The sequence below is a fragment of the Girardinichthys multiradiatus genome, chromosome 4 (genome assembly GCF_021462225.1).
Source record: "Girardinichthys multiradiatus isolate DD_20200921_A chromosome 4, DD_fGirMul_XY1, whole genome shotgun sequence".
Lineage (NCBI taxonomy): Eukaryota > Metazoa > Chordata > Actinopteri > Cyprinodontiformes > Goodeidae > Girardinichthys > Girardinichthys multiradiatus.
Window position 1 is genome coordinate 6,864,882 of NC_061797.1, and position 27,567 is coordinate 6,892,448.

At 39.5% G+C, this 27,567-nt stretch overlaps 2 protein-coding genes across 2 annotated transcripts in view; both read right to left on the reverse strand.

Annotated features, from left to right (window-relative positions):
* The window catches only part of LOC124867304 (neural-cadherin-like), a 260,114-nt gene extending 234,930 nt beyond the window's left edge, over positions 1 to 25,184 (reverse strand). The window contains exons 1-4 of the mRNA XM_047363684.1: positions 24,974 to 25,184; positions 22,864 to 22,991; positions 22,590 to 22,776; positions 1,422 to 1,565 (exon numbers count right to left, since the gene is read on the reverse strand). Coding sequence (XP_047219640.1) covers positions 1,422 to 1,565; positions 22,590 to 22,776; positions 22,864 to 22,991; positions 24,974 to 25,163 — 649 coding nt within the window. The 5' untranslated portion in view covers positions 25,164 to 25,184. The remainder of the gene's footprint in view (positions 1 to 1,421; positions 1,566 to 22,589; positions 22,777 to 22,863; positions 22,992 to 24,973) is intronic.
* Positions 25,185 to 27,280: 2,096 nt separating this feature from the next.
* The window catches only part of LOC124867120 (neural-cadherin-like), a 40,539-nt gene continuing 40,252 nt past the window's right edge, over positions 27,281 to 27,567 (reverse strand). The window contains exon 8 of the mRNA XM_047363390.1: positions 27,281 to 27,379. Coding sequence (XP_047219346.1) covers positions 27,281 to 27,379 — 99 coding nt within the window. The remainder of the gene's footprint in view (positions 27,380 to 27,567) is intronic.

The following is a 27,567-nucleotide window of genomic DNA, read 5'->3' on the forward strand; positions in this document are numbered from 1 at the left end:
GAACCAATCTAGCCATTCTCCTCTGACCTCTGGCATCAACAAGGCATTTGGGCCCACAGAACTGCCGTTCACTGGATATTTTCTCTTTTTTGGACCATTCTCTCTAAACCCTAGAGATGGTAGTGTGTGAAAATCCCAGTAGATCAGCAGTTTCTGAAATAGTCATACCAGCATGTCTGGCACCAACAACCATGCACTTAAATCACCTTTCTACCGCATTCTGATGCTCGGTTTGAATTGCAGCAGATTGTCTTGACCATGTCTACATGCCTAAATGCATTGAGTTGCTGCCATGTGATTGGCTGATTACAAATTTGCGTTAACAAGCAGTTGGACAGGTTATAGATATATATATTTATATATCAAATATACATCAAGCAGAGCATTATAACGAAAGCCGTAATGCTCCACTTGTGAACGTAAATCTGTTAGGCTTCTTCTTGGCACTTCTTGGACAACAATTCTGAGTGCTACTCTATCAGACAGGTGAGCAAGTGGTTTCTTAGAAATTGGCTGCAGCTGTGAAGAAAGGCTAGTAACTGTGGCCTGTTCCCTGAACATCCAAAGAACAAGTAGAGTACATTATAAATATATATGAAATATCAAAATAAAGCTAAACACAAAACCAAAGTCTACAAGATCATGACATATTCACTCATGTGTGCAGGTTTCTCCATGCTCTGATTGGGTGCAGAGGGAGTAGGATCAGTATGGAGAGTTTAGGCTGGTAAGTATCAAGTAACTGGATATAGTCTGAGTGAAGGATTGGCACGAAAACTATGGGTTCCCTTCATTGTCATCGACAACACCGTATACTTTATAAAATCAACTGCAAGTGTTGATTCTATTAAGTATAAGAGAAGACACAGAACCAAGTCTCAGTTGAATTTCACATTGTGGTGTGTTACAGCAAGGGAAGGTTAAAGAAGTGAAAAAACAAGCTAAAATAAGCTGCATGTAGTTTTTAATGAAACCTTAACTCTAAGCTATAATTGACTTTGGTGTTGAAGATTATTCTCATGCCCAAAAATCATTAGAGGACACATTTTCAATCCTTCAGTGCTTCTTCATGCAGCTTACATTGAAATGCTATATTAAATGGCTTCTGTCACGGTGGCTGATTCAACCTCGCATATTATTGTGATTTTCTTAGCTCCATAGCATGTTTTATAGTGCTTCCTTCCAAGTAAGCGGGTGTCAGACAAAAGCAGGAGAAGTAAAAGAGGGTTTTTCTCTTCCTAAAGTGAGGGAAAAATGAAGCAGTCTGGCAGTGTGCCTGCGTAAATGTGTTTGATTATGCTTTTCTAGCACTGGCCCCACATTCACGCCTACATATTCTATTCTGCCTCTATATCACCGGATGTCAAAGCACACACACTCAAACACACACACGTACAGAGTCCTTTTTTCATTCCACCTACCTTCATCCCCATCATTGGCACTAACTGTGAGAATAGCAAAACCCACGTCAGCGTCCTCATCCACATCAACTTCATAAGATGCCTGTGCAAACACAGGCTTGTTATCGTTCACGTCGCTGATGAAAACACGAACATATGCTGTGTCTGAAAATTTGAAAAAAAAGAGAGAGAAGGAGGAAAAAGGCAATTAAAACCAGAGGTTGCTCCTATTCTGTCAACGTTAACATGAACATCTGTTTTTTTTTTCTCCATGTGAAGAGTTTTAGTCTCTTTGGTGGTGTGCACCAACACAACAAAGCCACAACACAGAAAGGAAAGCTGGCGATACCTCATGCAAACACAGTCACATAAATTCCATTAGTGATTATTTTATGACACTTTTTTATTATTTCTTTTTATTATTTCTTGGAAAATGTCTGGATTGTTTTCTACTGTTTCACCAACAAATCCAGCTGTTTTACCTCAGTATCTAACCTAAGGCTGAAGAGGGCTTCATAGAGAACCCAGATCAGAAGGGGATCAGGGTGAGGTTCTGTGCAAACCAAGATACTACATTAACTTCCTTTGATATCTATATCAAGGAGTACAAAAATTGCAAGACAGTTTTGAGACATAGATTAATTATTAACCCAGGGTGGTGGAGTTGGTACATGGTTCATGGTAAAAATAGTAAATGAATGTAGCCTTAAAGCTGCAGTAGGTAACTTTTGTTAAATTGTATTTTTAACATATGTGATGCGCCATGAGAAAATTAGGAACAAGTCAGCAGAGCGGAAATGGAGAAAAAGAGGAAAAACCATCTATTTCTAAGAAATGGATGGTTTTATTGCAAAATGTGCAAGTTTAAGTTATGAAGTAACCACTCAGTGCTTTAAATGACAGTTTCAGAGGTTTTAAACTGTAAATGTTGTGTTTAAAGCCGGTTTTCAACATAAAACCCAGCCAGCCCACATCTGTATCGTGGATGGAAAACCCACAGCTCATTTATTTAACAGCTTTGTTTGGCTTTTGCTATGTGTGTCGGCCAATGAGCTGCGTGCTTGAAGTAAGCACATGGCTGCTTAAAGCAGCTGATGTTTGAAATGTGTTGAAATGTGTTTCTTCAAGATGGACCGAGCTGAATGCATGACAGCGAAATGGAGAAGATCCCTAATTTTGACTGTAAATTCTATGGGAGAAGAAAGGAGAATTCTTCACTTGGGACACAGTCCTGTAGCTGCAAACCTTGTCCAGAGTTCATGTACAACATACGGATGGATTCTTTAGCAGCAGAAAACGAGTGGCAGGACATGACAATCAGACATCTTGAGCAAACTGGCGTACAGTACAAACTTCAGCAATGACTATATCCACCAAAAAGACACCAACGAAAAGAAAACATGCCAGAACAACTTATTTGATTAGAGGCATTGAAGTCTGCAGGAATACCTTTCAGTTTCTCATGGGTTGAGTTTGACAGCTTTGAAAAGAAAACTCTAATGATGCAACACATTGAAAATAAATCATGTATTTTCTGCGTAGTTCACGTAAACCTGACCAGTCAAGTATTAAAAGCTGAGAGAAATATTTCCTTTGTTTCCCTTGTTCAGAAACAGCTATTCAAAAGGTGTAAACTATTGGCCCATACCTATGATCATACCAGAATTCTGATCAGAGAGACACATTGATCACCAACCCCCAAACTGCTTTTTGTCCCACCTATTGAGTGATTGATTGATGCAACCTGGAAGACTGGTTGGATTTCTTTTGTATTTTAAAATGGCCCACACCTTTGAGCGGCTGGTGTTGAAGCACCTGAAAGACATCACAGGCCCCCTGCTGGACCCCCTGCAGTTTGCTTACCGAGCAAACAGGTCAGCAGATGATGCTGTCAACTTAGGCCTACACTTCATCCTGCAACACCTCGACCGTCCAGGGACGTACGCCAGGATCCTGTTTGTAGACTTCAGCTCGGCCTTCAACACCATCATACCAGACATCCTCCACCAGAAGCTCACCCAGCTCAACGTCCCAGCCTCCACCTGTCAGTGGATCAACAGCTTCCTGACAAACTGACAGCAGTAGGTGAAACTGGGAAGCATCTTCTCCCGATCCAGATCAATAAGTACTGGTGCCCCCCGGGGGTGTGTTCTATCCCCACTCCTCTTCTCCCTTCCTCTATACAAATGACTTCACCTCACCGGACTTGTCCGTGAAACTCCTGAAGTTTGCAGATGACACCACTGTCACTGGTCTGATCCAATAATCAGGTCTGCAGAGAGAATAATCAGGTCTGACCTTCCCTCCATCCAGGACTTATACAGGTCTAGGGTCAGAAAAAGAGCTGCAAAAATCTCTGCAGACCCCACACACCCTGCACATAAACTGTTTAGAGTTTTACCTTCAGACTGTCGCTACAGATCACTGTTCACTAAAACCAGCCGCCACAGAGACAGTTTCTTCCCCCAGGCTGTTTCTCTGATGAACATTTAATAGAGTACAGAACAACAGCATACAGATGTGGCAAATGCACCGTTTTATTTATATATGTGTATATTTGTATATTGTATATATGTATATTCTTTAATGCAAAAAAACAAAAACCAGAGAGCTAAGTGTACCAGAGTCAAATTCCTTGCTTGTATGTACGAACTTGGCAATAAAGTTGATTCTGATTCTAAAACACTTTATTTGAGAAGTTCTTTTAAAAAACAAAAAGAACAATTAAAAAGAGCAGGAATAACAATGTATCAACATGTAATTTCAGCCCCAAAAAACAAATAAATAAATTAAACAGTTAATATTTCTCAATTTTGTAAATGTTAAGTGTTTTGAGTTAATGTTTTTATTTAGTTTTTCTTGTGCGTGTGTTACCGTTACATTTGGTGTTGTAATTGTTTGGACAGTTGAAAGATGTTTGCACACGAATATTGTAATGCAGTGCTATAAATTATTTTTACATAGAAAACTAGTGCTGTGAGTTTAATGACAGAGCAGTCATTGGAGCTTCTGTTGATAAACATTGTTGGGGGAATTGTTGCAGCAAGCTATACAAAGTTATTCAAATTAACAGCTCTTGTTACCGCCCAGCTTCCAGGGTGACTCGAAACAAAATTTTGCAGCCTGTTTTCTCCTTAAAGTACTTTGGAGATTGCCAACATTCAAATGGTCATATCCTTTTCAATTCTTTTTCGATTTCTACAAGTGTGACATCATTGGAAAGCTTAGACTCCACTCTTTTAGGATTTGTAAATAACTCAAAATGACCCTGAGTAGACTTGTTCGTGGTATTTGTTAAGACTGTCACTATGTCTTGACAGTAGAATATGGACAGATAATCTGTGAAAAAAAAATCAAGCCGCTCCTGGTCAGAACCAACCAATCAGAGCCAGGAGGAATGTCTTAGCAGAGTCAACCATTCTCATGTATGCACCCTCCCCCGCACACCACGTACTGTCGTTCTAGCTCAATTGCCAGTGTTCTGGAGCTGTGCTAATGGTATGGGCAGGTCATAGTCAATGTAAAGCATATCATTGATGTTTTGCCCCTGCCAGTTAATGTGCCATAGCTGTTCATCTGCCATCATCGATGGCCCTGCTCACTATTCTGTGCGTTTACAGCAGGCTCCGCTGTGGAGGGAGGGCTGTAGCACAGCTGAGAGCAAGGGAGAGAGACCTGTAATAATGCCTGTTCGGATACGAGTGTACACAAACGTGATTGACATTGCTAAGACATTCCTCCTGGCTCTGGTTGGTTGGTTCTGACCGGGAGTGGTGTATTTCTGCAAATAGCAATAGGACCACTGGGTAGAGGCAGAGGAACTTAATTTTTTTTCACTGATTATCGGTCCATATTCTACAGTTATGACAGTGACAGTTTTAACAAATATGTAAAAATACATTTTAACAAACGTTACCTACTGCAGCTTTAAAGCTCAAACAAAGCAAGCTACACAGTCAGGGCTTTGCACATGTTCAGAAAGGTGGGCAGGAAAGGAAAATGAATGCAGGAATGAACAAGTGGATTTAGAAGCTATCCCTAGCTATTCAACTGTATTCAACTGCTGTCCTTTTCTGCATTTGTTCAATTTTTCCCAGATATAAAAAAATCCAAACAATTAAAGCTTGAAATGGTATTCTAAACCAAAATACAGGCTAAGATCAGTTCAGGGATTTTGAAAAGAAATGCTTTTATTTTTCATCAACACATTGGAAGCAAAGTTTGGTAAACTGCCATGTTATAATTATTAGAGGCAGTGACATTGAATTTTCTGCTGTTCAAGATGAATTAAGATACATTTCCTTAAAGTTGCTCTCCTATTGCTTCCGATCTTGCCATGTATGCAGGCATAAAGAAAGTTACATGTTGCACAATCCTAAATGGGGGAAATAAAGGGGATTTTGAGGAACATCGAGTCCTGTCACATCTTTAAAATATGTGCCTTGCGTTTATTGTATTTATTTCTGAACCATGTGTGTATTAGAATGAAGGGTGTGGAATTTACAATGTTCTGCTGCTTCAGGATGAGGTACATTTCTTTTGAATTCTGAGGATGGCATATCAATGCTTTATGAGTGCCTCCAAGTCATCAGATAATCATTAGCCCACTCATTCAGAAAGGGGGTCAAGCTGTCAGTATCACTTTTAGTTTTAGGCATCCTGCATGCACAAAAGAGTAAACAGTGAATCTTCGTGCATGGGATTTAGCAAAGCTATTAGTAGGTCATTGCAGCAATTTTTGACTAGCAGGTTTGTTAATGCTTTAGTAGTGGCACACATTCTGTAAACATGGCATGTAAGAGCTGAGGTGCTCAGGTTGTTGAGTTTTTTGATTTTGCAAAAAATAAATTTGTGGCAGCCTGGTTGAGCTGGTTGTCAAACTATGTATGAAATAGGGTTAAATTATAAGGAAGGCTATTATTTACCTAAGGCAGCATATTTTTCTATGCCACTGAAACGTCAACCTAAACACATCAGGAGTTTACAAACTGTAGGGGACAAAACATTGGAAATAGGGCATTTTTTTCTTGTTCACCCGATGTTTCACATTGACAGTGGAACTGCCAAGTAACACTTCATGTGACTGAATATTTACAATATTAGATTCAATGGATCACAGTGTTGACAATAATAGCTCATGTGGAAGCTTAAAGCTTTGTTTGGTAGATTAAAAGTGTTACTATTGTCTTTACGATATGGGAAACTTAATTCTGCCTAAACTGTTATGGACATAAGAAAAAGTCATTCTTAGCAGGCCTGTTTTGAGTCTTGTTGGGCCCAAAAAAGGGAAACAGCGGTCCAGTTCAGCTCTGGAATGAGGAGTTGATAAGAGGAATGAAACTGTTATTGTACAACTGTTACATAGACCGGTTTGATTTCTTGCAGATGTGATGCTAGTCTTGTATTCCTGTAACTGCGCCTGAGAATCAATGCTGTGTGTGCCAAGAAAATGTGCGTAATCTGATTGGTTAAAAAGTTTCACATACACAACAATGATATGACTTTTGTATATATATATATCCAGACTCGTGTCAGGGATCTGGGATTCTTTGGGATTTTGTATTATGAAGATGTATTCAGAGATGTTCTGAATAAAAGGTCCCCAGCATCGGCTTTGAGAGGAAACCAGTTGTCTTTTCATCATTTTTATATATTAGTAAACTTTCTTCTCCCACACTCACTGAGTGTTTCATAATGGTACAGTCATGGCCAATCTGAGTTTGTCAGAAAATTGTTTTTTCAAACATTACTGCTTTTAGGTTGTTAGATATTTGTTTCTAAGGGATTCAGAAGTTCAAGAAGAAACCTTTCCTAAAATTTCAAAAGTTTTTCACAAAGGCAAACATGCTGAATCCCTGAGTTGTTTTAATTCAAAGTAACAACCCCATTGTTTAGAGTTGCCTTTAACTGTTCTATTTAAGCTATTAGTGGAAATATCATTCATTTCAATCAGTTGTTCAACTTTTCTATTCTTTCATTTACTATGCCAATACTATGCATTTTTTCCTATGTTTTCTTTTCACGTTTTCATTATGTAAAGCACTTTGAATTGTCTTGTTGCTGGAATGTGCTATAAATATAAATAAACTTGGCTTGCCTTTTATTGAGAAATACATCAAATTTAGGTCAAGTATTAATATTTTCTTAATTTTAAAGACTTCCACAATCCACACTGATAAGTATTTGCCAGTTTCTCAATGACAACAAAATGTTGAAACACAGATTTCAATGTTTTGATCTCTGACCCACATACTTCTCACTATTGCCTGCTGACACAATGCTCCATCACCCTGCAAAGACCAGACTAAATTGGGCTTCGACCATTTGTCAGTGTCTTTCTTGGGGCATGTTTTGATAATTCTTAATTTCAATGTTTTTAAGCAAATTAGTGAGTTATCCCACTCTTTTGGACGAGATGCAGTCACACATAAATAGTCTCACGATGCTTAATTGTTAGGATGACCAGGATGTCATGCTAGTGTTCTTTGTTTCTGTCTGTTTTTAGACTATACTTTTTCTAAATGTCTCAACAGTATGAAAGGACCTTCATTAGAAAAAAAAAAATTCTCAGTCCAAACCTGATCCTTCCTGCAGAATGTCAGGCTGTCTCTTATGTTTTTCTTGGAGAGAGATAACTTCTTTTCAGGTCTTCATGACATCAGGCCAAACTACAAATGTCTCCACCTCACTGTGCATGCAGAAACACTCCTATTTGCTTGCTGCCATTCCTCAGCAAGCTCTGCACTGTTGAAAACCCGATCATGCAAGTTGAATTGCCCAGGAGACAGTCCTGCCACTGGCTTGGCTTTATTGGTGACTGTAATTCATTTTTCACTTCAACTGAACCTCTCTTCTTGAAGTTCTAAATGATTTGTTGGATGGTTGATTTGTGTGCCGTCTTAATAACACCAATACTCAGTTCTGTGAAGGCCTTTTGATGCAAAGTGATGACAATAGCACAATGTCTTGAATGGCCAGCAATGGCAATATAATTTCAAGCACCATGCTCTTCTAAAACACCCACTTTCCTCTCTATCAGGGTGAGAGGGGGGAATTCAGCTGCTCTTTCTCTTTAACGCTTTCCCTTGAGCTGATGATAAGATCATTGAACACCTGCAGGTCATTTTGTGACACATTGCAAATGTTTTTGTGATTATTATTTTTTAACAGTATAATTAATTGGATTTAATCTGATCACTTTTAAAGCAACCTAGAATCAATCCAAATTGCCACAATAAAAAGAAACAAAGCAGTAATGACTTCAAAAACTAAGGATCCTGTGGCCCAAACTGATTGACTCCCTCTTTGCCCAACACAAATGAATAGCTGTGTTATTCTCTCATGTAGAACACTGATCCATAGCTGCTGAAACTGGTAGGATCTGGGACTGCAAGCTAATCTAAAACATGCCTGTATGCCTAAAGAACGAAGACCCGTATGGGTTAAGAACGCTGTCAAAAACAATGTGTATGTAAAGACGGAAATGTGTGCATATTAGTCAATAATTGTGCATAAGCAAAATCCAAAAGAGGTATTGTATATTTTCTCTGTAAGAATACAAAATAAAATGTTACAGCTTCAAGAAATTACAAACACAAAGTTCAAGTTTACAGTTGTGGTTTATTCTTTATGAATACAATATGCTGTAACAGTTTGTGAATACAATTTCTTTTCTTTGAGAATACGAATTTACATCAGTGACTTGGTATCACGTGATCTCAGGCTGGTTAGTGGAGCATAGTTAGTCGATTCGCGTTGCGCATGCGCTGTCACACTCCTCACCGCCAGTAAATGTAGTGCCGAAATGGGAGATAATTCAGTCTAAAATGAATATTAGGAACAGAGGGGAGATAGGAGGGAATCAAGAGTATTATAAATAAAGCGTTGTTCTTATTTATATGAAATACAAAACTAAATTATAGAATATAGTGGGTGGAGTTATACAATAATGTACAGTAGGTGGCAGTATGCACCTCTGAATTTGTTGTGAACAGTCAGCAGAAGAAGAGAAGAAGAAGAAGAAGCAGCAGCACTAGCGCCAAAGGAACGGACCAAGAAACTACGGTACAAAGCCAGGTAATGTTAAAAAGTTTATATATGTCTTAATGTCGTTAATTTATGCTCTTGGTCCGTCATCTTGGCGCTAGTGCTAGTGCTGCTGCTTCTTCTTCTTCTGCTTGTTCGCAACAAATTCAGAGGTGCATACCGCCACCTACTGTACATCATTGTATAACTCCACCCACTATATTCTGAGCCTGATGTAAATTCTGAGCCTGATGTAAATTCGTATTCTCAAAGAAAAGAAATCGTATTCACAAACTGTTATAGCATATTGTATTCATAAAGAATAAACCACAACTGTAAACTTGAACTTTCTGTTTGTAATTTCTAGAAGCTGTAACATTTTATTTTGTATTCTTACAGAGAAAATATACAATACCTCTTTTGGATTTTACTTATGCACAACTATTGACTAAAATGCACACATTTCCGTCTTTACATACATATTGTTTTTGACAGCGTTCTTACCCCATAGACCCGGCTTTCCGTTGAAGAACCCCACACATGGCCTGGTGCTGTCTTGTGGAAAGACTGTACCAAGGTGCTGTCTCAGGCAGAGCAGAACCCCACAGGGTTGTTCCATCAGAGTTCTCCAAATCACTCCCAGAAGGTATTTCTTATGGCTCAACACACCATGATGTTCTGTTGCTTTGTCAAAAGTAGCAGGTCTGGGTAATCGGAGCAATCCTGAGATGTGTGGATGTTCTGATGTAGAAACTCCGGAGTAGCCACCAAATGTTGCACATGCTGGGCAATTGCATGTTACAATCACTCGGCCTCATAAAAACCCTCAACCCTGGTCTTTTTTTTTTTTCTTTTCTCTTGGCTCTCGGTGGAAGAGGCACGCATTTTCTCTCCCTCCCTCCCTGCTGATCCCTGCTTCTGATTTTGTCCTTATTTTTCTCAGAGCCTCGCTTTGCATATCCTCCAAACTTGTAAATTATGGATTTGGTCAGCTGGACTCTCAACGTAATTGGTCAATTTTTTTTTTTTTCCTACGGGAAGACAGGGTAAAGGAGACCCTCTTGCCCAGGTGGGACGTTCTTCTCTGGAAACACAATGGATTCTTGGCAGCAGTGGAAGATTGTGTGTTACAATGTCGGTCACGGACGTAGAAAATGTGTACATATTTGGACTTTGATAACAGGATTTCTGCTTTTTGGAGTTGGTGGTTACCTGGCTTATCAAGTGATTTGCAAAACGTGGGCGGCTGTTCAAAGCGTTCCAAAGCTTCCTGCGATGTTAGATGGAGTCTGTAGAGCGATCAACACTGAGACTGAAATGTTAAGAGAGCAGAATAGCAAGCTGGACACGATTCCTGAACAGAATCGCAGCCTGGCAGCGGTTGGACTCAGAGGTTAAAGGATATAATCTTGGAGAAGTTGTACGCTCCAGATCTGCGGAAAATACCAGAAATTTGGATTCGCAATTGAGACATACCAGTAAATCTCTTAAGGTAGTTGGAAATTCACAACTGCCTGAACCACAACATTTATTGTTTTTCTAAATCTGGCTCCCCAATGTGGCCTTGGCAACTTCTGCTAACTGGCTATTGACAAAATATCTCCTGGATGTTATATAAACACAACGCTCTTCTCCAGCACTCCCCTACCAGCTGTGTGCTGATAGGACTATGCAGCTGATTGATAAAACTTCCACCTCTCTTCTCAAGGACAATGGCGCTTCTATCAGTGTTGACAGTCTAATTCTTGCAAACACACTCAGACTTACATTCGCACCCTCAAGATTCCACCGTACCCTTGCTGAATCTTTACTTATGTGTGTGTTGCTTACCCCTGCTGAGGTTTTTTTGTACTGTTTCAGACTATTCTGCTAAGAATAGTCTGTAATATGATTTTTTTCCCCTCCTATCTTACTTTACCTAAATGTGTAATTTCATTACTTTCATAGATTTTACCAGCGAAAACCAAACAATATTAGTAACTTGGACTTTAGCTGCTCTTACACCAATGACCCAGCTTTCTTAATTAGATTACTTAGTTCAACTTCAGCACCAGTAAAAGCAATGTTATTAGCACCTGAAAATGTGGATTAAAGCTGTTTTGTACCAGTGACTCAGCTTCACTAATTAGAATTCAGTGGAATGATGAGACTTCTTAGCACAAGATGCTTTCCCCTTCATAGAGGACTTAATTATATAATTACCTCTGTAGAAAGATTTGTTTAGAACCAGCTCTTACCAGTAAAACCCAAAGGATTATTAATGTTATCTGTATCATTGTAATATTGACCAGATATTTTTAGATTTCTCAGAAGGATTCATAGATTTTTAGATTTCTTAGCATTTGATTTGTTTTTCTGTGTTCTTTGTGATTGTATGTACAGCGCTTTGAGTGTCTTGTTACTGAAAAGCGCTATATAAATAAACTTACCTTACCTTACCTCAATGTGAAACCAGTAATAAATCCACCAAGTGTCAGTGATGCCATGTATTGGATCCAATGCCTGTGACACTACTGGTCCATTAAGGAAGGCACCAGTATTGATCTATGGTGTTTGTTCTAGCCATGCAAGCTTGTTACAAATCAAATCATGTACTTCAATGGTCTGCAGGTATACCAAAGCATTGGAGCATTGGCTTAAGTTTTCTTCTTTAGTGAGTGTATGTGGACAAATAACATGGTAAAGTAACAAAGTGTTTGAGCTGGGAATCATGTTTCTAAAATTGTTAAATAATATATTATTTATATTTAATTCAATCCAAAAATACTTTATTGATCCCAAAGGGAAATTATCCAGAAGTAAAGTTTTCGACAGACATATGCTTACTTCCAAACTTTGTTAGATTTACTTCTGTATGTGTGTGTGTGCTTGTTTCTGTCACCAATTTAGGACACCTATTCTTATATATTCAGTTACCTTCTAAAGACTGAAAGCCTTATGGGGGCCAGGATCTTTCCTAAAGGGACAAACCCCCTCCTTTAGGGCTAGGGTTGCTTTAGAGGTATGGTGTGAATTTGTTGTTTTTGTTTGGTTAATGTTAGGGATAGGAATATACTGGTAATGGTAATAGTTAGGGTAAATGTTGAGGTAGAACATAAATCCAGTTGCTAAAATGAGTAGAAGTCAATACAATGTCTTAATACGGGTAGAAATACAAACTTGTGTGTGTGAGTGTGTCTATCTATCTGTCTAAGCCTTTTTTATTTTTCTGTCAATTGTTCATTCTTATTCTGTTCATTTTATTTTCAAAACAATCCAAGAATAACATCAAATTACTCCAGTAGTTCCTGCACTTCTTAATATTTAACGTCTGTTTACGATGTTACAAATGCCATGGTGAGCCAAATCTTGAGAGATATTAATAATCTTTAGAGATTCATAAAAAATACAAGCCTGTTTTGAAAAGAAAGTAATGCTCTGCTACAAGTGAACACAATACAAGAACAATTTTATCATTAATTTAAACCTTGTATTAGGCTAAAAATGCTCCACGGACAAAACATTAAGTAAGAGAGAGAATGGTTCATTCTGACACTACTTTAATATTACAACCAATGCACAATGCTTGTGCTCTTCAGAAACCAAGTAGTTTTACATTAAAAAAATTAAAACCCTGGTTAACTTCAGTAACACATACAAAGTTTACACCAACTAGTCCCAGTGGTCTTATGGGTCAGACAAACTTACTGTAATGTGTTGTGGTTTTGGAGTTAGACCCAAATGTAGACAGGAACATTGGATGAACATGATAATTATTTAATAAATAATTTATTATATCAGAGAACAAGCAAAACCAGAGAGCCTATATACTGAGGGAGGTGTGGAGAATGACACCGGGTGGTGTTCATCACGGGATAATATGGGGCAGCTGAGGCAAAAGATAACCAGGGAGACTGACAGAGGGACACAAATTAACACAGATGGAGCTGAACTAAGACACAAGGGACACTTAAACAAAGGGAATAGACGAAAATAAATTTAAGGGAAAAAACTAGGGGTCTCTTAAATCCCCTCCCAAGGGCAGATTCAAAACGCCCTACAAGAGTCACTGAAAACAAAAGCAAAATAAACCCAAGCGGGCACCAGGGCAGGAGTGAAGGCATTGACCAGACCCTCCGAAACAGGAGTGGAGGCATTAATCAGACCAAAACCTAACACTCAATGATCAAGACACATACAGTGTTTCAAATATTTGCATATCTGAGCAGTGTTCAATAATGTCAGACTTTATGATCTGGCTAACTATAACATGTTCTGGAGAGACTGTGAATTTGGCAGCTGACTGTTCCACAAAGAGAAGTAGGAAAATCATGCTATAAACACAGAAAAACTCTTTGGATTAAATAATGAGCTGAATTCAGTTTGTTTGTACTTTGAGTTTGAAGAGACATGGGTACGTTTTGTGTAATCTTTATTACACTTTTAAAATGTTCTTTTTTTATAAAGTCTTCAGTTACACAATGTACAAAAACAGAGACACACACTGTATACAGAGAAGGATTATGGAGAAATGGGAGTATAAAATTTTGCATTGACCACATTTATGTTAGCATTATTAGTCATGTTTTCTCCTGTAAGGGACATGTATTTTGGTATCTAACAGGCAGGGTAACTAAACTTCAGCAACATCCCAAATTTAGACCCCCTATACAAAATCAGATCCCGTATTCAGTACATACGTCAACCATTTTCATCAATAATCCTTAAACGCATCACTTGGAGCAAACTTAAGGTCTTCTTGATTCCCAAGGTAGAATATTTTAAAATCAAAGTCAATTCCTTAACATTGTTTCCAGCAAAGAGTATTTTGTCTTCTTGCTGGACAGAAGAAAAAAACGAGTCACATTCTTCCAACTTAACTCTTTCCACAAAGGTGTGTTTGTTGTTAACCACTACCTTCCAGGTCAATTCCGTTCTCTTTTTAATAGGCCGGAAGTACAACCTTAGTAACAGATCTTAGTAATATAACTGGATTGTCTTATTTGCCTCTCTAGCTTCTTCTTTGTTTTAGCGTTGTTGCTACATCCTATTTATGTTCATTTTAAATAACTTATTTGAATTGAGGATGGCCCAGTTAATATCTACTATATGTTTGCTGAGGTTCTGAGTGATGGCAATACTTTGTAGAACCACCCTTAACTACAATTGCAACATCATGTTTTTTGGACATATCTCAGCTTTGCACATTCAAAAAAAATATTTTCAGCCATTCGTCTGAGCAAAATAGCTTAAACTTAGTCAGATTGAAAACAAAAACAGAAAAATACGTTCTCTAGTGTTACCGCAGATTTTTAAATAGATTTATATCTAGACTTTGACTGGGTCATTGCAACACGTGCATCAATTCAAGATGGCGCCGACGATGGCAGCCTCTGAGCTTCGCTCTCTTTTTGTTTTTGTATTTTGTGTGTTTTTATGTTTTCGAGCTATAGTTCTGTGGTGTCGGGCCACAATCCTGTGGTCTCATTCAGTAGAAAGGAACTTCTCAACATCAGAGAGTCCTCTCTTGGGTTTTTTTCACCATCTTTCATTGATCCGAGGTTCACTGAGATCCTGGCGAGTGAAGCTGCGGCTCTATATGGGATTCTGTGCCAAAAACGTTGAAGGGGAAAGCGTGCTGGCGCGCTAGTAAAGCTCCGCAAAAGAGCACTTCGCACACCACTGCCTTCAATCCACCTGGCAAATGTCCGCTCTCTCAACAACAAGATGGACAAGCTGCTTCTTTTCACCGGTAAAAACACGGACCTCCGCGGATCAGCGGTTCTCTGCTTCACCAAGACAAGGCTGAGTGAAAACATCCCGGACCGCGCACTGCTGTTGCCAGACTTCCAGTTGCTCAGAGCGGATCGCAGCGCAGAGCTATCGGGGAAGAAGCGAGGTGGCGGAATCTGCTTTTATATAAATGAAAGTTGGTGCAGAGACGTAAAAGTGCTGGGAAAAAGATGTAGCCCGGATCTGGAGTTATTTTCCATAATCTGTAAGCCGTTTTATTCACCGAGAGAGTTTTCCTCGTTTATAATAATCGGCTCATATTTTCCACCGCATGGCTGCACTTCTGCCGCAGAAAAACATCTTGCTGAGCTGATTACAGACCTGGAGAAAAAATACACGGACTCTTTCATCATAATACTGGGAGATTTTAACAGAGCAAACCTCTCCTATGAACTCCCCAAATACAGACAGCATATTAAGTGTCCCACCAGAGACAAAAACACACTGGACCATTGTTACACAACTTTAAAGAACTCATATCATGCTGTTACCAGGGCTGCTCTGGGTTTTTCAGATCATTATCTAATCCACCTCATCCCAACCTACAGACAGAGACTAAGAGCTTCCAAACCCAAGGTTCACACTGTTAAGAAGTGGACTGAGGAATCAAAGCAGATGCCACAGGCCTGCTTTGAATGCACAGACTGGACTGTTTTTGAAACCTCAGCCACTGACTTAAACCAACTAACTGATGTGGTGACATCATACATCAGTTTCTGTGAGGACATGTGTGTGCAGACCAAGACCTTCTGCACCTTTGGGAACAATAAGCTATGGTTTACTCCACACCTCAGAAATCTGAGCAGGGAAAAGGAAGAAGCTCACAGCAGTGGAGATTGGGTGCGGTACAGGCAGGCCAGGAACAAACTAACAAAATAGATCAAAGCAGCTAAGAGAAGCTACAGTGAGAAGCTTAAGAACAGCATTTCTACTGGTGACACTTCGGCTGTATGGACTGGTCTGAGAAACCTGACTGCCTACAAGAGCCCCTCCACCCATCCTGAACAGAGTCGTCTCCTGGCCAACCGTCTGAATGGCTTCTACTGCAGACATGACAAGAAGCCATTCACACCTCAAATCATCCCCTCTACATCCCATTCAGGAACAAATTCCTCCCATAAAGCAACCAACCCCCCACCATCAGATCCTCTGCCTGCACTAAAGATCTCAGAGGAAGAGGTAAACAGGCTCTTTCAGAGCATGAAAACAAAGAAAGCTGGAGGACCTGATAACGTCTCCCCATCATGTCTGAAAGCCTGCGCACATCAACTTGCTCCGATCTTCACAAGGATCTTCAACAAGTCACTGGAGAAATGTGAGGTCCCCTCCTGCCTCAAACGATCCACCATCATCCCGGTTCCCAAGAAACCCACCATCGTAGGATTAAATGACTACAGGCCTGTAGCCCTGACGTCTGTGATCATGAAGTCCTTTGAGCGGCTGGTGTTGAAGTGCCTGAAAGACATCACAGGCCCCTACTGGACCCCCTCCAGTTTGCTTACCGAGCAAACAGGTCAGCAGATGATGCTGTCAACTTAGGCCTACACTTCATCCTGCAACACCTCGACCGTCCAGGGACGTACGCCAGGATCCTGTTTGTAGACTTCAGCTCGGCCTTCAACACTATCATACCAGACATCCTCCACCAGAAGCTCACACAGCTCAACATCCCAGCCTCCACCTGTCAGTGGATCACCAGCTTCCTGACAGACCGACAGCAGCAGGTGAGACTGGGGAGCATCTTCTCCCGATCCAGATCAATAAGTACTGGTGCCCCCCAGGGGTGTGTTCTATCCCCACTCCTCTTCTCTCTGTACACAAATGACTGCACCTCATCGGACTCGTCCGTGAAACTCCTTAAGTTTGCAGACAACACCACTGTCATTGCACTGATCCAGGACGGTGATGAGTCTGCATACAGACAGCAGGTGCATCGGCTGGTACACTGTTGCGGTCAGAACTACCTTGAACTGAACCCACTCAAGACTGTGGAAATGGTGGTGGACTTTCGGAGAACACCACCCCCATACACCCCCCTCACCATCCTCAACAACACTGTATCGGCCGTGGACCACTTCAGGTTCTTAGGAACCACCATCTCTGAGGACCTGAGATGGTCTTCACACATAGACACTGTTCGAAAGAAGGCCCAGCAGAGACTGTACTTCCTGAGGCAACTCAAGAAGTTCAACCTTCCACAGGAGCTGTTGGTCATCTTCTCCACTGCCATCATTCAGTCTGTCCTGTCTTCATCCATCTCAGTGTGGTTTGGCTCATCCACAAAACAGGACAGGTCCAGACTGCAACGAATAATCAGGACTGCAGAGAGAATAATCAGAGCTGACCTTCCCTCCATCCAGGACTTATACAGGTCTAGGGTCAGAAAAAGAGCTGCCAAAATCTCTGCAGACCCCACACACCCTGCACATAAACTGTTTAGAGTTTTACCTTCAGGCCGCCGCTACAGAGCACTGTTTACTAAATCCAGCCGCCACAAAGACAGTTTCTTCCCCCAGGCTGTTTCTCTAATGAACATTCAATAGAGTATAGAACAACAGCATACAGATGTTGCAAATGCACCTTTTCTATTAGATATGTGTATATTGTACATTGTAAATTGTAAATTTGTATATTCTGTAATGCAAAAACAGAACAAAAGAGCAAAGTGTACCGGAGTCAAATTCCTTGTTTGTATGTACGAACTTGGCAATAAGGCTGATTCTGATATGATTTGATTTGATCTAAACCACTCCATTGCATTAATGGGTGTATGTTTAGGGTCATTGTGCAACTACAAAAATGAACCTATGTCCTAGTCTCTGCAGTCTTTTGCAGCTTCTAGCAGGTTTTCTCTTAGGACTGCACATGCTTCATGTCTAATGTGTCTCTTGCATTGCTTGTGGAGAACTGCGAGTATGCTGACTTAGGACTTTCTTTTAACATTGGCTTTCTCCTTGCCAATCTTCCTTCCAAATTTGTTGAGTGTCCTAACAGTAGTCCTGATGACAGCTTCTCCCAGATGAGCTGTGGATTTCTGCAGTTCTTCAAGAGTTACAATGAGCTTTTTAGCTGCTTGTATTTAATTAATGTTCTCTCTGCCCAGCCTATCATTTTGGGTGGTGACTCCTGAAGGCTTTGAAGATCACAGTCAAGGAAAACTTTTGGATTCTGAAACGTCCTTTTTGCAAACAACTAAATTGATTGTCTAATTCTCTAATTGTTTGTGAGATAATGGATGCCATTTCAAAAGGATAGATCTTTCCTGGACATTTATTACCCCTATCCTTGATGTGCCACCATGTTTAAAATAATTATATTTACATAATCGTTCTTAACATTTCTTGCATTCTTACTGTAAAATTGTCAGTAAATTGCAATCTTTATGTTTCTTACATACTGCTTTTATTTACATCTTACAAAGACTACTTTTTTTGAGACAGAATTATGGACTGTGGTCTGTTTTGCTGTTTTTTTTCTTCTATCACCTTTTCTTATCTACCCATCTGTCTCAACAGCTGCTCCTTTCTTTATCTTCTTACTATGCTTCTTGGCTATGTATGCATTTCATCTGGCAGTAAATGAGAGAGAGAGTGATAGGGAAGAGAGGAATCTGAGGCGACACACTGAAAGAAGGAGATAGCCTCTTGTCTTTGAATGAAAAGATCAAGATGAGCAGATGTGGGATGGAAACAGAAGGAGGAAAAATAAAAATAAATAAATAATACACTAAGTTCTTTGTGTTACTCTGCTTTTCACAAGAAAAAAGGAATCTCCAAGATCTTTTTTCTTGTTACAAAAGGATTTTGAACGAGAAATTTTATGCAATTACATTTTATTAGCTGTAGCATCTACAACATACTCATAAACAGAATGTAGAAGCTTTCCTATTTATAAATAAAGTATATAAGTCAACTTAACATGCACCTTTACACAGAGGTTCCTATAGTGTGGCTTTTACTGGTGGTTAAAGCTCGACCACTGTAGAAATATTCATAGTAATCGGTTGTATGTATACTTTAAAAAAAGACTAGAAAAGACTAAAAACTCTGCAAAAATATAGAATTCTGATATAAAAATGTTTAGGAACCATGCAAACATCCTGGATTTTTATGAACATTTGTAGCATGGAATGACATGACCAAGTAGTGGTACATAAGCCAAAGATTTCCAGGCTTAATTGCCCATTAAGTGAAAAGCCTTTAGCAATACAGTTTTTCTAATGTGTGAGGGTGAGGTATCCTTTGTCTTTATTACCTCAGTATTCACTCTTGGCTACTGAAACTATTTAGTCTGTCAACAGGCAAAGAGTCCATGCTTACATAGCACCTTTTAACATTGTATGGGTTACATAAACCTCTTCATGATGTGGTTTTGACTCATCGTTTACACACATATATACCTAAATGCATGTGTAGTTAAACCTTTTTTGCTTAGTTTTGTTATCCCAAACTGTTTATTGAAAGAGAAGAAGGAATAGGAACTCTGGCTTCTTTTACAAAACCGCTTCTTCAGAATAGGGTCAATTAATAGAGCTGGTGCTATCAGCTCCTAAACCACTCAGAAGCCTTGTGCTGCCTGAATTAATGTATTGCTTATTAAAACATAAAATCCAGTGCCTCATAACCATCAGCTCACAATTATATTAACACTGAACACCATCCTGAGAAACAACACTAAATAGGCCCCATTAACTCATGGTGATGCAGCACTGGCCACACCCATTGCCAAATAGTGAGCCAATGTGTATAACTGCCTACCCTCCACCCCTCTGCAAGTGCAGAAGATGATGACACACAAATTGACCAATCACGTGCAGTTTGAAGAGAAAAAAAGTGAAAGAGAGAGAGAAGTGGGGGAAAAAACAGCTCCCAATCAGGAGCTGGCTCCTGTAGTTGAAAAGCTCTAGAAGCCATTTCTTTGGGTATACCACAACAAAAAAATTTAATGTCTCAGTAACTTGTCATATATTGAGTTATTATTTGCAGAGGCATGGCATCCATCTCTTCTTGAAGGATGGCCAACAAATTAATTGAGATTCTGGGGTACAGACTTGGAAGCCCCTAGGAGGCAACTCAGCTGATCCCATAGGTTTTCTATGGGATTCAGGTTTGGAAAAATTCCCAGTCTCCAGCAGGCATTCCTTAATGATTCAACCTTGATGAGTTGGAGCATTATCGTCCATGAAAATAATGTAAATGGTTTTGAATGGTCTGACAGGACACTTGGGTGCCTCTTACCTCCTTTAAATGTGCCTGGAGTTAAGTGGTATTCATCATCCGGTTCCACAGGGCACAGCTCACGATAAAGCGATCATTCATGTGGGATACGGCCAGAGGACGTTCACCTCTATGCTTTTCTGTGATTCCTGCAGTCTCCCTGAATCTCTGTTGCAACCTGCTGATAACACCCTGTGACACTTTAAGCTCAGTGCGCACCTCCATCTGAACATTCTTTTCGAAGCCTCACAATGGTAATGTACTGTTAATCAATAGTTAGGTGTTGTCTTGGTCCTATGATACCAAAATGTGAACAGCAGGATGAGAAGGACTGTTTAAATACCAATTCTGGTTGAACCACGAAATGTATTGGTCGATTCATGGATCGAACACCTGTTGTGAATTTATAATTTTGAATTTTGTCTTTTTTATGTGTCCTGTCGCAGAGTTTCATACATACCATATGGAGCAGATGGTTGTGTACATGTGCCAGGGCAGTTCTGTTCTACAAAAAGGATAACTCAAGACACTATCCCTATTGTGTGATTACCTTTATTAATTCTGGATTAAATCCAGCATCAGAGTAGGCAGGGCACATTGGTATAGTAACCTGTGTTTGTATGACCTTCAACCATATGGGTAATTGTGTATGTGTGTGTGTGTGTGTGTGTGTATGGTGGGGTGTGGGGTGTTAGAGCAGTCACAGGCAGCTAACCAAATCCCTCAACCCCCATCCCAGCCCCAGAGCTTATGCTGGTCCACCCATGGCCGCACACTACAGTCCACCAAGCCGCAACGACTGCAGCTCCCGCACCACCCCCCAAGCCAGGGACGGCGAGTAGGCACCCTCCACCTGGCTCAAAGGTAGCCACACCCACCGGGAGCCATCATGGGCCCCCAGCCACCCAGGGACCCTCCCATACCAGCCAGGAACAGAAGCAGGCCAGACAAAAGGGCACAATGGCCCACAGCCCACCCCCTCCTCAATGCTGGCGGCCACAGGACCCCGCCCCCCTGCTGATACCTCCATCCCAGAGCCACCACCTCCCCAGGGCAAAACCCAAATGCCAGGTCTGCCTAGGGACAGCATCGCCCCTGCACCATACCCTCTGGCCCCAGATGTGAAGGTGGCAATGCCCACACCCCCAATTCCACTTAGGTGATGTATTCAGTTATTGTAGACCAAACCAATCTGAAGTTATTCTGTTGTTTTTTTCTTACAAGCAGACATTCTCTCCACAGAAACAAAGTCCAGTAATGTAATTTTTAATATGCATAATTTTTAAACTCCTTTTATTCTTGTTCACCTGTTGTGAATTTGGCCATTACCCTCCTTGTTACAGAACACCAAGTTGTGCAAAAAGTACTGAAACATTGAACAGTAAAGGTCACATTAAGTTCACCTGTGAAGGGTATGGTGCATTTTAGGTTCATCCTGAAATTTAACCCAAAAGCTGAACATCCCAACATTTTTGTGAGTAGTGTTTCTTCTGAATAATGAGTAAGGCTTAGTACATAGAGCTCAGTTGACTTAGCAAAATGTGTCACCAATATTTATAACATTCACCTTCCCCATCAGCTACAGTCCAGGGTGTCCAGTTGCTTCACCATCATTAGTAACCACATATCTGTGAGCATGCAGCGGATAAAAGATAATGTTCAACCAGCCCATGCAGTGTGTACACGGCAGCAGCGTCACCTCATATAATTCAATAAACAAGATCTGTTGCTCTGCAAGTTGTGTACCAACGTTTAACATGAGCATGCAACTATGACCATGGAGAAGTGTGTGTGCATGTGTGTGTGTGCAAGTGTGTGTGTGTGTGTGCAAGTGTGTGTTTGTGTGTAAAAGCACATGCAGCGTGTTTACAAGCTCCAACTGACCCGCTCAGCCAGGCACACATCCATGACTCAAAGGTAAGATCCCATTTTTCCAGTGCTGAACTTATACTTCTGACTTACAGGAGGACACTCTGTACATCACTGAATCAATATGGTAGCAGATTGTTGCCCAAACACATGCCTGTTTAAAAACTGCAGTATCAACACTGATTGCCAAAACCTTTGAAAATGTCAAAAATCGTCCGGTTTAATGGCATGTCTATAAAATGGGTCGACTACTCCCAGAGTTAACTATGAACTAAATGATAAGTTGTAAAGTATCAGTCTAAGTTACCAGAGTTGGGTTGTCCATGCTTTCCAGGTCGTGCTGACTCCCAGCTATCCACAGACTGAACCTCCAAAAGGTATGAGCTTTTGGTCTCTCTATCAAACACAGCTTGAGAGTAGATAAAGCCCAGCTCTGAATCAATCCGGAAATACTGATGATCCCCACTGCGATCCTCCAGCAACGAGTAAGAGATCTAAGAAGAAAGGTGGGAAAACACATACTTTTCAATATCTTAGGTGCACAGTAAATGTTTAATGTGTGAATGTATGATTTTTTTTACCTTGCCATTAAGGCCCAGGTCAAGATCATTGGCTGATACCTGGAAAACCAAAGTCCCTGACTCTGCTCCCTCAGTGACTGAAGCCTCATAGATGGAGGAAGTGAAGAATGGAACGTTGTCATTAACATCTGAAGATAGAAGGAGATATGAGTTTCCAAATACCTTCCTATCAATGTCAAGGGGACATGAAACAGAAACAACTTAGAGTTCAGACCTCTGTGGGGTGCATATTTGCCCAAAATGATTTAAAATAGTCAACATTTATGCACTGATATACATAATTCTTGAAACAAAATTCATTAAACAAAAACTAGATAAATACTATAAACAATTTAAAGTTATGTTCTAATAAACCTATATGCAGTAAAGACCAGTCCACTAACCACAAACAGCTTTTGTCTTCAGCTGATAAAGGTCAGAGCACCAAGTTAAACCTGTCTAAACTACTACTACTAACTACTAAGACCAATAAGACACATGTAACAAGAGAAATGATTTTCAGAGCAGTACAAGTCCAATTTTAACAAAGCTGATTAATGTCCAAAAGTATTAAAGATTGTACTCAGAAAGTGCCACACATTAAATCTACTGTTGCTTCGTGAGCCTCTTTTCCTCCCATGTCTTCTGAGCAGATGTCTTAATCTATGAATAAAAAATTGGGTCTTAAATCCATTACAGACCTCCCTCTTCTCCTCAGAATAACTGCCTCTGGAGAAGTCAAAGAGCTTTCTTATTAAGACAGATAAAGACGACGGGGAGGGTTAAAAAAGAAATGGGAAGTTAGAAGAGGGACAGTAAGGGAAGAGAGGGTCTGTTGGAATTAATTATTTCTCACTGAATTGAGCACAAATGTGACGGAACGGGCTATATGAATGTGTTTGTGTGTAAGCTTATAAGACTGGATGCAAGAGGCCAACTACAGGAGCAAGGTCAGGAGTTTAGAAAGACTGATGTTTTCAGGTGCTATAATTACAATGTAGCCCATGTTAGAATGAACATTAAGTCAACAGACTTAATTCAGACTTACAGGATTGTTTTTAAAAACGTGGCTAAACGATAAAGATGGGAATAAATGGTATAGTAAACAGGGCACCAATATTTATACTGGCAATTAAAATTTAGCATTGCGATCAAACATGAATCTTAACTTATTTACTTCTCCAATAATCAGAATCAGAATTATTTATTTGTCATTGCTCCACATGGGTGCAACAAAATTTCCAAAAACAGAACAAAACAGTGCAGGCAAGTAGTGCAAATTAAAGAAAATAAATATTAAAAAGTTAAAAAAGTTAGAAGTTATAAAAAGTTATAAAAAAAGGACTCTAAGCTCACAGTGATAACTGTATCATCATTCTACTACAGGCAAGGGAACCAGTACTGATAATAACTTCAAAAACTCTCACCTCAAATATCCAAACTAGGCCTTTAAGACTTAGATAATGAAAAAGTCTCAGAGTTATCCAAATAATTTAGATTTGACCAGATTTTTAATTGGCACTACTAACTGCTCCACTAAAATGAGGTGACACCTGGAGCACACAGAAAAACACACAGTTATTATTTGCTGTGCTGATACAGGGCCGTAAAAACAGAAAACCCAAATAGCAATATGCTATTTATCTTCATATGTTATTTATCTGTGAAGCTCCACTCCAAATTCACTTCAATTTTCAGACATTCAGAGTCACTAGACTGTACAATTGAATCTGTTCTGACTTTTTGAGAAGCTTTTTTCCTAAATCTGTCCTAAATATGAATGAAAAGAGGATCTATGAAGAGCATCATGTTTAATTTATGAGCCCATGTCTTCTTGTTGGTCTTTTTACCTTAAGGTAAATCTGTCGGTGAGGTATTTTGCTATTTAACATGTTAGTAGTATGTAAGGAGAATGCTAATGTACACTTTCAGGAATTATTTTATTTACCGCAGTTTAATAAATCACCCAAGTAATATTTGTGTCTAAAAGCAGAACTTGATATCATTTATATTTTGCAAACCTGACACCAGTTACACATTAATTTCTCTGCAATTCAAACAACTTGTTACATATACTGTACGAAAACATACAATAAATGCATACAAACAGGAACATTTCGTAGAAACTTACCTGTGACATTGACATAGACTGTGGTGAAGGCAGCTAATGGTACAGCTGCCACATTTTGAGCTCGAACCCTTAAAATAAAGTTCCTGGTGACCTCATAGTCCAGGGGCTCTGCCACCAAGATGGAGGACGAACCATCTTCTCGATTGGGAGTCAAGTAGAAGCGAACTGGCATGTTGGTCTCTGGGACCATTCCATCTTCCAAATTGTAAGTTACCCTTGGATCTCCGAGAGGGGATGTGGCTTTGATGGTCTTTACAAGAAAGGAACACAATCGTAAAGGTCATCTTTAAATATTGTAACACAGATTAGGTAACACTGTCCTTAGTTACTATTGTAAAGGAAAATAATTACTATCAATATTTTGCCATTTAGCAAATAAAAATACATTTGGTAATCCTAACTGTCCTCAAACAGGAAAAGTTAAGTCTAATTTACTGTCAGACAATGAGATAAAATTGTTATGTCTCTTTATATGTGCATATGTATGGACATACATCAACTTTATATCTGCTGTTTTCATGCAGCTTGAAGACACGCACATGGTAATAGGTAATACTTTCTGAATATAGTAGTCATTTTCTGACATATTGTGAGCTTGAAGGGTTAAGCTGATTGGACTGAAAATAATTTTACATTTACTAAATCCAGTTTTGTGAGCAAAAACGAAAATTGGAGAAATGCAATTCAATTCACTTCATTTACATGCACCAATTAAAAACAAATGCTATCCAAGAGACTTTACAAGACAAACACGTTCAATTTCTATCCAGAAATATATAAACAAATCAATCCAATTCATATGGTATAGAAAGCGTCAAATCAGGTTCGGTCCTTGTTATACAATGCAGTCATAGTCAGTTTATTATTCAAATTCGTAAAACGTTTGAAACGTAAGAAAGTCCAGCTGATTGCTCACTTTGCAGCAATCCCCTCTAAATGCAGAATGCTACAGCAAAGCTAGAACTGGATGTGCATCATAAATAGATAATTTTCCCAAAATCTAACAAGTCAACTGATATATTGTGGGATTAAACAGAGACGCACTCAGATCCAAATTCAGCTTTCCACTTACGCTAATCAAGGATGAGGCTATTCAACAGCTGATGCTGCATACAACCCAATTGAAATAAAAAAAGTCATCTTGGGATTGATGTAGCTTGGTTATAGGTGCCCTACATGCATCCTTTCACCCTGGAAGGAGAAGTGGTGGCACTGGTAGCAATAATGAGACATCCTGTGAAGCAAATGTATCGAAGCACTCTGTGTGATTATTTAGATCATAAAGACTTCAAATGTCCAAGGCAGAGAAATCACAACCAACTGAGAGTCATTGTGTCTTTCCATAACAGCCGAATCAACTCTGAGCTGCAATCTCGATTAATACCCATCACTGCTGGGACCATCTTCTGCCTTTCTCTCTTTATTAGCATCTCTCACAAACACAGTAAAGTGCACACATTCCCATATAAACTACCCATCTCCTACTTTATTTCCATCCTAGGAGTTAAAACATACATGAGCTACTCTAATGGACTCTACTACTATCAGGAGGGCCCTAGAAAAAAAAACGTTAATTCATTAAAAATGTCTTGGTGGCACGAAAAAAAGCAAGGCATATGAAAAATCCAATGATGTAAATCTAGAAATCACACTTGGAATAAATCAGTCGATTGAAATGTGAGTTTGTTGTGAAACAGGCGGTTCTCCTATGCAACCACATGCTACTGTTCAGTGCTGATTTTAAATAAATTAACTTCCAAAATCAACACATAAGAGCTGTGATGATAAATAAAACAAATATCAATACAGTAAGCCCCAAAATTATTCATAACCCCTGTGAGATTGCCACTCCACCAATTTGCATCATCATTTTGGACCTATAGGTCACCGTTTCTTCTCTTCCTGCTTTTATTTTGTTACCTGTCAAACTACTTTGTACCTATGTACTAAAGTCATTGCATATCATTGTTTCTATGTAGTTAAGTATTTTTATAAATTACTGAGATAAATATATAATTGAATTTTACTGTAAATTATTTTCTGAAAACTTTGTATTACAACCTATTTACATTTGTTTTGACTCTTATCTCTGACGAGATCAGTTGACTCTCATGAAAAATGACAGATGACTCCTGATCAAACCAAAATTACTAACTGGTAGAGTTTATTATTTTACACTGACTGCTGACTTTATTAGGTACACCTTGCTGCTTTGACCCCATTTTGCCTTCAGAACTGCCTTAATTTATCATGAAAATTCTACAAGATGTCAGAAACACTCCTGTGAGAGTTTGGTCTATATAGCGATTACCACCACACACCCAGATTACCGTTGCAGCTCAGCCAGGTGGTCTGTGTGGAGAAAACATTCATGGACCTCTGCTCTATTGGATTGAGATCTAACGACTGTGACAATTTGAGTACAGTGAAGTCATTGTCATGTTCAAGAAACCGGTTGGAAATTATTTGAGTGTTGTGTCATGGTGCATTATACTGCTAGAAGCAGCCATCAGGATCTGTACACTGTGGTCATAAAGGAATTAATATTGTCAGCAACAACACTCAGGTAGACTGAAGGGTGTTCATTTGGTACT